Source organism: Myxine glutinosa, chromosome 14, assembly GCF_964187855.1.
Source record: "Myxine glutinosa chromosome 14, kmMyxGlut1.1, whole genome shotgun sequence".
Classification (NCBI taxonomy): domain Eukaryota; kingdom Metazoa; phylum Chordata; class Myxini; order Myxiniformes; family Myxinidae; genus Myxine; species Myxine glutinosa.
In genome coordinates, this window is record NC_136274.1 from 32,505,386 (window position 1) to 32,515,921 (window position 10,536).

General features: G+C 42.7%; 1 protein-coding gene across 1 annotated transcript in view; it reads left to right on the forward strand.

The window, feature by feature from the left end:
• Positions 1-10,260, forward strand: part of LOC137439587 (uncharacterized) — a 49,690-nt gene extending 39,430 nt beyond the window's left edge. The window contains exons 9-13 of the mRNA XM_078767957.1: positions 3,620-3,702; positions 4,249-4,510; positions 7,553-7,788; positions 7,928-8,048; positions 9,511-10,260. Coding sequence (XP_078624083.1) covers positions 3,620-3,702; positions 4,249-4,510; positions 7,553-7,788; positions 7,928-8,048; positions 9,511-9,674 — 866 coding nt within the window. The 3' untranslated portion in view covers positions 9,675-10,260. The remainder of the gene's footprint in view (positions 1-3,619; positions 3,703-4,248; positions 4,511-7,552; positions 7,789-7,927; positions 8,049-9,510) is intronic.
• Positions 10,261-10,536: the final 276 nt, after the last annotated feature.

The following is a 10,536-nucleotide window of genomic DNA, read 5'->3' on the forward strand; positions in this document are numbered from 1 at the left end:
TCGTTAAAACGTTGAAACATCCAATTGTTTAAATTGTTTAATTTTTTTCACGTCTGTAGGAGTGACGTAAAGTTGCACATAATGACGTTCGCTGAACTGAAATTTACTCGAGAAGAGTGGCGTAAAGTCGGATTTGACGTAGGTCGAAATGGTGTAAAACGGGGTATGACTGTATTATTAATTCTTATTTTTTGTATGTGAGTGAGTGGGTGAGTGGGTGAGGGTGTGTGTTTTTGCATGAATGAATTTTTGCATGAGTGTGTGTGTGTTTTTGTATGTTGAGTGGTGTATGTTGTAAGGGTAGGTGGTTGGTTGGTGTTGTGTGTGTATTTGTGTGTATGAATGATCTGGTGTGTTTTGTTGGTGAGTGGTGAAGGGTATAAAGGTGGGTGTTTGAGTGTTCCACCATGTTTGTTTGGTGCTGTGGATTCTGGATGTGGAGGTGTTGTTGATGTAGTCTGCGTTCGCACTGGCTGGGGGTGGGGGTATGTACGCATCCAGGTGTAGTTGCTGCATGTGGATGTGTATGTGCCCCTGCTGGCCCACCTTAGCTGACCGTATCGAGGTTGAAGGGCCGAAACGGGATGATGCTGAGGACCTCGACTGAGGACCCGGTCATTGCGGCACACTCGTGACCAGGTGTGTTTTGAACATATATATATATATATATATATACATATATATATATATATATATGTTCAAAACACACCTGGTATATATATATATATATATATACTGTATATTATAATAGGTGTAGGTGATCCGTCTGTCCAGGGGTGTGGCTTAGTGCGTTTGCAGAGTAGCTCCACCCATAGCTCCACCCATTCTTGGAGAGGCTTCATGTAAACAAATATCCACCATTTTATTACCTCGAATGGTTTTGAGGCCTGTTTAGTTAGGCCCGTGCTGTCTTTCTCTCTCACACAGGTTTATTTCAATTCTAGTTCGATATATCATTTCATTTTTAACAGTCGCTAACATAGTGTTAGACTCGGTTGAAAAAAAACGGGAAGAGAATCCCATGAAAGTTTCCGTTTATAGAACGAAATGATTTCTCAAAGGCCTGTAAAATAAAGCCCATTCATTGAGAGTCACCCTCACGATTTTATCGAATTCACCATCTGATTTAATTTTTATCGATGGTTTTAGACTCGGTGTCAGAAATAATTGAGAACATTCACGAACACACGGGAAATTGCAGAGATATATTTATAAAAATCGCGCCACGATGATACACGAAAATACACCGCCTAAAATAACATTCAGGGAAAATGTCGACATATATTAAAATTTCGCTTTTCCTTTTCCGTTAAGATATATTACTTTTACGTTTTATGACAGTCGGCACAAAAACGACATATATATCTTCGTTCTTTCTTATTTCATTCAACATTATTATCCAGAAGTAAAATATGTTTCAGGAAATTACCGAGAGATATTTCTTCGTTTTTTTTTTATTAGTTATGTGCGCATACACTTTAAATAGGTTTATTTGAAATCTTTAATTTTCACAATGTAGTTTACTTGCCATTTGTCATTTGATTTGATAATTACGAGACACTTCCTCTTGAGGATCGTGACAATTCATGCGTTGCGTGGAAACTTCCATTTCCAAAATGAATGCGACGGTCGATGAAGAACGCAGACTTGAACAGGATGAAGCAAGAAAACGAATGAGATGGGCGAACGAGTCCGTCGACGAACGTCAATGCAGACTTGAACAGGATGTAGCAAGAACCGCACAGAGACCGCACGAGACGGGAGAACCGCACAAGATGAGCGAGGGGTTGGAGAGCGAGGTGCTAGGGGTTGGAGAGTGAGGAGCTAGGGGTTGGAGAGTGAGGAGCGAGGGGTTGGAGAGCGAGGAGCGAGGGGTTGGAGAGCGAGGAGTTGGAGAGTGAGGGCCGATTGGAGCGGAGAGTGAGGACCGATTGGAGCGGAGAGGAGTGTGAGGAGGCATTGGAGGGGAGTGTGAGGAGGTATTGGAGAGGAGTGTGAGGAGGTATTGGAGAGGAGTGTGAGTGGTTGGAGAGGAGTGTGAGTGGTTGGAGAGGAGTGTGAGTGGTTGGAGAGGAGTGTGAGGGGTTGGAGAGGAGTGTGAGGGGTTGGAGAGGCGTGTGAGGAGGTGTTGGAGAGGAGTGTGAGGGGTGTTGCAGAGGTGTGTGAGGAGGTGTTGGAGAGGAGCGAGGGGTTGGAGAGTGAGGAGCGATTGGAGAGGCGAGTGAGGAGCGATTGGAGACGCGAGTGAGGCGCGATTGGAGAGGCGAGTGAGGCGCGATTGGAGGGGAGTATGAGGAATTGAAGACGAGTGTGAGGGATTGGAGAGGAGTGTGAGGGATTTGGAGAGTGTGAGGGATTTGAGAGGAGTGTGAGGGATTGGAGAGGAGTGTGAGGGGTTGGAGAGGAGTGTGAGGGATTGGAGAGAAATGTGAGGGATTGGAGAGGAGTGTGAGGGATTGGAGAGGAGTGTGAGGGATTTGAGAGGAGTGTGAGGGATTGGAGAGGAGTGTGAGGGATTGGAGAGGAGTGTGAGGGATTGGAGAGGAGTGTGAGGGATTGGAGAGGAGTGTGAATGATTGGAGAGGAGTGTGAGGGGTTGGAGAGGAGTGTGAGGGATTGGAGAGGAGTGTGAATGATTGGAGAGGAGTGTGAGGGGTTGGAGAGGAGTGTGAGGCGTTGGCGAGGAGTGTGAGGGGTTGGAGAGGAGTGTGAGGGGTTGGAGAGGAGTGTGAGGAGTTGGAGAGGAGTGTGAGGGGTTGGAGAGGAGTGTGAGGAGGTATTGGAAAGGAGTGTGAGGAGGTATTTTGAGAGGAGTGTGAGGCGGTATTGGAGAGGAGTGTGAGGAGGCATTGGAGAGGAGTGTGAGGAGGTATTGGAGAGGAGTGTGAGGAGGTATTGGAGAGGAGTGTGAGGAGGAGTGGCATTGGAGAGTCATGAGGGTGGAGAGGAGTGAGGGGTCGCATATTATGTGAAATAAATAAATTGTGTTCATTACACCATTTTAACCAATTTGTAAAATTTAATGTGCAGCATCTAAATCAAGATGTCCAAATGTCACACAAGTCCATACCCGTGGGATTCCCACGGGTGACCCAACTTTGTGTGTGTGTGTGTGTGTGTGTGTGTGTGTGTGTGTGTGTGTGTGTGTGTGTGTGTGTGTGTGTGTGTGTGTGTGTGTGTGTGTGTGTGTGTGTGTGTGTGTGTGTGTGTATATATATATATATATGTGTGTATATATATATATATATATATATATATATATATATATATATATATATATATATATATATATATGTATATATATATGTGTGTGTGTGTGTGTGTATATATATATATATATATATATATATATATATATATATATATATACATATATATATATATATATATATATATATATATATATATATATATATATATAATATATAATAAAAGATAAAGTGTCAATCAAGGAAGCAGCACGCACAGACTCGGAGCGTATCCTCCAGCAATTACACGGATCTCCCAGATTGAGAACGTATCCTCCAACCATTACACCCCTGAGTCTACTTCGTGTCACATAAGGAGAGAGTATGTCGCATTTTTAAAGAAGGTAGCATGTTTTTTGTTTCCTGTGCAGATTGTGTCCCCATCAGCTATTCGTACAGCCCCAAAGACTTCAACAGAGATATCATCACGTGGTCAATTACCTTCAGCAAACAAGTAAGTAAACTATCATGGGCTGGTACTGTCATTCAGGTTGTGCGGCCAGTTCCACACCTGGAAAATGCAGTTTTACTTTTCCGATGGCATTTTTGTTTTGTTTACAAGCTCGAGGTTTGAGGTGACAGTGTGTGAACTGCCAATCATAAATGGGCTTGTGCAAGTCCAAAATACTGCTGTCAGGTTTGGTCACCGTGATTACCGATGAATCTCCTCAACCTCAACGCAGGTTTCAAATTTGGGATGGGATTACACTGCTCTTTTACACAGTTTTTTTATGCAGTACAATTAATTTTAGGTAAAAAAAATTGTGTAAAAAAAAAAAAAAACATTTTTAACCTTAAGGAAAGTGTCCATTGTCAAGGAATATAAATCTGGTGTGGTCCGTAACAAATCCGTAACAAAAGTAAAAAGGAAAGATCTGGCAGTGTATTTACTTGACGTTACTAATATTTATGGTGCCATTCCCCATGCATTATCTGATCAAATGGGTCAAAGCAATGTAAGTAACTGTGCCTCCCTTACTTTGACTCTCTCTGTCCTTAGTTTCTTCCGAACTCAACGTCAGGATATATCAGGTTTTGGGACACTCGCTCGTCCCGCATGATTGTCAAAGTCGCTGCATCTTCAGCAGACATCCGAGGAGACCTCAAAACCCTTGCCTTCGGGCTTTCCCATCGCGCCTTGCCCAGTGGACAGCCAGTTCATATCACAGTGGATGATGGAGTGGCTGAGTCAATAGGTGGACTCTCATGCAAGGGATACAACTTCACGGACCAACCTTTCACCATTCCACGAACACCGTACGGTATGTTCACCATTGCACAAACAACCACAAGGACCTTACTGGGGCAATGTTGCCAGAAAAAAAAGGATTAAGATGGTCGATAAAGAAAAGATACAATGACGTATACCTCAAACTGATGGGGGTTTGAATCTCTTTATTATCATTTTCAGCCAATTACCATTTAAAACTCAGCCAATTTGAGAACATGGTGTTGTGCAGGACACATTACACAAACCTAACAAATTATTAATTGTCTAACTTACCAGGACAAGACTTATGGTAATGACTGTAGTTATGCTGATTATGAAGTAAATAGTAAGTTATGAAGTAACCAGACACTCACAGCGCACTTTCACAGACAACATTTGCTTTTGGCTGCAACCTTTGATGGGGTATATAGATTGCAGTAGATCTGAGAACTAGTTGCGGACTTACTCACTTACTCATTCATTGACCAACACACAGCACCATTACAATAACTTTGATACGTCACCCAATAAATTTCCACGTGCGTATATGTCATGATAAATACATCGGTAATCAAGGGAGGCGCAAAGCACCCCTCCTTTTATATGGAACGGTTTCTCTGTATGCAACTTTAACATGGGGACTGAAAATTAGTTTCTTGGCTTCTACTGGACGAAATTGGCTGCAAGTTTCCGAAGTAAATGCTTTGTATGTTGAGGTAATATGTTCTAAATTTCAGCAACATCTGTTTCCGCATTCTTGAGTTTTATTAAGAAAATCCTCAAATTCACATTGGTGTCTGTCCGTCCGTCCGTCCACCCAAAATGGGTTGGCGCTCATATCTCAAAGGCTATACATTGAAACTAGCTGAAACTTGGAATATGCATCGGCCAATACATCTAATTCATGGCTTTTGAAACAAATTCCACCTAAGTGCCATAGTTATTGCTTTAAAATTATATATAATATATATATATATATATATATTGCTCTAGGAAAGTTCATATAAAGGGGCACCCTACATATAAAGGTTAAAATACATTTATTTCTTCATGCAGCTGTATGAATCAAATTGGCACCCCTTTATATGAACTTTTCCAGAGCATTACTTGGTTCCTCCTAAGGACACAAGAGTAGTACAGTATGCAGATGAGATTTTTTTGAATGTCCCTTATTTTCTATCATCTGGCATTTTCCACAGGCCATGGAATGTCCCTTATTTCCTATGATTTGGCATTTTCTACAAGCTATGGAATATGTCCCTTCTTTTCTTTCGTTTGTCACATGGCACATACCATATAAAGGGGCCTTTTCTATGCCTCTGGAATTTTTCCCAACAATAGTTTGTGTGTCGTACAATTTTGTGCCGAAGATTGGGTGCACTAATCGAGCCCAGAGGCATACCTCTTGGTAAGTGTGACGTAACGCACGCGTTTGGACCCGGAAACAGAATTATGACGTGGCGCGTTACGTCACGGCTTACCGAGAGAATATCACAATCGATATGCTCTGCCTTCACGTCTTTCATTCAGTGTGAAAAACAAAAACCAATTGTTAAAATGATTATCAAATATCGAACGCATCGGCGTTACTGGTCATTCCAACGATGCAGAAGGATCATGTTATTACGCAACCCTTGTGGGGTATATTGATCACAGTAGATCTTCGCTCAGTTCTGTAAGCAAAACTTACCTCACAGATGTCGGGATTCCTCCAAATTTCTTTGTTTAATGTTATAAACGGCATTAGCGACTATTTAAAAGCTAATAGGCACATGCACGGCTGCTCGCATGCACGGCGAAGCCGGTGTGAATAAACGCGTACGTATTATGTTGAAAACCAGATTATGCTGGATCCCTTGAGAATTCCAAGCATGGACGCACCAAATCACTCAATGGAGACCGCCATCTTGCGGATGCGGAAGTATGCATAACAAATTGAAAAGAGTTCAATTGGAGTTTGTTTCACCCGTCTTTGTTTGATTCACAATCTTATACACCTCTAATTTGTAATTAAAATACTTTAAGACCAACCTCATTCCCCGGGCCCTCACGGGCCCTGGTTATCTTCAACGAAAATCGTCACCAATTACTGGAACCAATGAGATTCGAGCATTTGAAAATATATTTTTTTAAAGCTTATTACGCGTTTCGGACGCTGAAAACGGCGTCAAATATTCTAAAATTGACGAAGAATTATTTTTTAGAAATCTCGCGGCCGTAGGGGTTAGTTTTTCACGGCCGGAAATATCCGAAGTTGAGACGGAATTCACCGAATTAAGAAGGAAATTTTATCAATTTTAATCTCATCCAGAATGCAAATGGTGTCATTTTGAACTAGGTACGGTACCTACGACACCTACCTACTACCAACTACCTAACCTACTGATGCCACGGTGATGGGTAAAATAGTGGCAAGAGGCTTTGGCTTCGCCGGCTCATTGCGGCTTTGCAGTCGGGTACTAGTAATATGATTATGGTTTATAATATTTTACAAGCCCGGCTTCGCCGCTGTTAGACTTCCTGTCTTGTTGTCCTCTTGGTAAGCCGTGACGTAATGCGCCGCGTCATAATTCTGTTTCTGGGTCCAAATGCGCGCGTTACGTCACGGCTTACCAAGAGGTACAAACTCAGGAACGTGACATAATCCACGTTAAAAGCACTAAATTAACATCTGGTTCATTTTGATGTGAAGTATTGTGGTTATGCATGAGACAACTTTCTCAAACTGCGATTAAGACCGCTTCAGGAGTAATATTAAAGTACCTCACCTAAGAGGACTGTATTAAATTTGGTCTGTGTGCGGAATCACTTACTGACACGCACACATGCAGGTGAGGCAAAAGATAGTTCTGGACTTTACACAGTGGTAAGTGTTTTAACCCAGTTTACCCCAATCGATCTCTCCCTCCCCCAACCCCAACCCCAACCCCTGCTCTTTCTTCATCCTTCACTTCACTGAATGATTTGTACTGGAACACATCTTAACCCCACATGAAGGGTTCAGTCAAACTCCATCACATAAACTTTTGTACATGTTGAGTTCTAGCCCCAAGCTTGACCCCAAGGTTCACCCCTCAACCCCAATCCTTTGCAGCTGAATGTCATGCCAGTGCTGATCCGCATTTCAAAAACTTTCAAAATTTCCATTTCTCATCCAATGTCACTGGAACGCTGCTTTTGGCCGCACACTGCCCGACCGGACAACCACGTACCTGGGAGGTGTTCATATATATGGAAACTGAACCCAATTCCATAGTCTCATCCACCACCCGAGCTGACATCATGGTTTACGGCAAGATCGTCAGTTTCATCCATCATAAGGCCACTGAGGTACTCATGGGATTTTACCCTGGGTAGATACTAATTTACATTAACTACATTAATTATTACATTTATTTCCCCTCTATTTCCTCACCTCGAAGTATCCTCATCAATGTTGGAAATATTAATTTGATTTCTCCCTTCTCAGGTTAATGGAGTTCTTGTTCAGCTGCCATATTATGACCCAAGTGGGGACTTCCACATCTTGTATGAAAAGTTTCCTGTTTCTGTGCTGCACACCAAGAGCTATTTCACCGTCAAATACAACGGTACCTGGCACTCACAACTCAATATATTGAGACAGTAAACACTCCCATCACTTATTGTACTCTAACAGATTTGATATCCTTAAATGGTGACGTGACACAGCCAGATGTTAACTCCCAAGGTGCCAAGCAGAGGCTTTCTGCACAAGTGGTAACCCAATGGTGTGATGTGCTTATGATGAATTGATTTGGCCGTGCGGTGATTTCGGCGCACACTTTCGGTTTTACAGGGAAATTTGGTTATGCTGGAGGTCGATTCAGCAGTTCAAATGCACAGCGAAACTGCTGAAAAGTGCAACAGGTCAAATAAATAAGAACTGAGTTCGGGACGCAAGAAGGAAACGACGAATAAACCGACAAGATGTAGACCCGCTCAACCAGATAAAAATTGTCTCCACACCTAAACCTTAAACTAAACTGCTCACATGCACACTCGTTCAGTGATATAGGACATACAAAAAGGTGTGACAGGATGGATGAGGTAGAGGTTTTGGTGGTCCACTCAGGACCCTTTTCTCTCCTCTCTAAGGCTACACTCAGCTCAACTATATATCCACCGTCGCGCGCTCCCTGCCCTGAGGCTTTCATCCCCTCTCACCTCTCCATCCCCACAATGTTCGCGTATGCAACCCACACAGTGACGGAGTTTCTCACCTGCTCATCCCGCTTGATCGTTTCACCCGTCATTTCAACAGAGCCGTGTGGGGCTCGCACTTGTACACACTCTAACACATTCAGTGGCTATTTCAATGCGGTTGAGTGGGGCTGATACGCACGGAACCACCAGGTTGATGCGGTCTTGTGTGACAGATGAGAAATGACAATGTAAATGATTGAGAATGCTCAGTGGAAAAGTAAAGAGTGGAAAAGAGACAGGAACATGGAGCTTCTTAAACACCCAATCCTGATAACTGGAGTTACGAAACACTTACACCAACATTCATTAGGAGATAACTAATTAATAATTGACCTAATAATTAATAACAATAAATTAATAAGTATTTTCATCCCAAATCGAAGTGTGGGACAGGAATGGAATGAACCACTTTTCGAGGCCATTTCCCCCCGCAGAGCAGGGGTTGGCCTTTTTTGGGCACCATGGTCCCCTTTTTGAAGCAATGTTTTATGGCCGGATGCCCTTCCTGCCACCAACCCTGGTAGTCGCCTCTTGTGACACACAGGGAATTACCAGTGAACTAGTACTCAATTTGCCGACCTCAGAAGGATGACAGGCTGAATCAACCCCCCTGGCGTTAATTTGGCAAACTGACCGGGATTCAAACCCAGGATCCTAGGATCCCAAGCAGGCACCCGAACCGCTAAGCCAACACCAGGCAACAGGAATGGAATGTTAAGAATTAATAAACATTTCTGATAAAACACTCGATGAAAGCACACTCACACCCCCACACCCCAACCTGACTCCACCCTGCAGCCTAATCCCGTGTAATGTCATTCTCCCCAGGCTGGCGACGCGTGCAGGTAGAGCTGGAGAGTGAGGAACTTTATTTTGGAGAGATGTGCGGACTATGTGGGAGTTATGATGGAACTGAAGGAGGAAACACTCGACTTCCAGATGGCTCTGTTGCTCCCGACCTAAATACCTTCTTCGAGGCCTGGGAAGACTAACCTCGAGTGACAAAATTAATCTTCTTCATTGTGTCTCTTCTCAAGGCATCTTCCCTCCCCTCACCTCTATCTCTCTCTCGTGCCCATCTCTCTCGACCTCTGAAGTGAGTGTTCAACATCTGCAATCTCTCCATTACGTAATTTTACCGAAAACGTCACTCCGCTTCTCCCCCCAAACTTGCTCACTTTTGTTTTTCGTAAATTGTGTAACCTTGTGAGTGATCGTGATTTTTCACAATACTTAATAATCATCCCTGAACATGTAATCAGATCAATCAATTCCACACTATGGATATAATGTTCAAACACATTGCATCATTCATGGGTTTCTTCATCGGTTCACTTTTGTGACACATTGATGTTTCACTTTCTCTTGGTAAATTTTGATAGTACCGTGTTGTGTTTAATCTTCATTTGGTGAAAAAATAAAAAAAATTGTTCTCTCGGGTTTAAATGCGTTTATGTTGGTGGTATTGTGTTTGTGACGTTTTCAACGTTTATATTCCATGGGGCATTTTTACCCGTCGCCTTGTTGATGTATTTAATGAAAAGTCTTTGTGTGGTCATGAATAAATGATTTGCAGAATGTTGTCCTGATGTGTGAAATCTGGATCGGTAACTCTGCTTTCATTTATTTGTGACCATAAATGCAAAAATCTCAGTCTGCAAAGACCTGAGTGCCACAGGACGCCATATCAGTTTGGATGTGACGTGTCAGCATAATTTACGTTCATGACGTCAGTGTGCTCCTTTCGTTGACGATATATATATACATATATATATATATACACTACGTGGCCAAAATTATGCGGACACCCCTTCTAATTAGTGGATTTGGCTGTTTGAGCCATACCCATTGCTG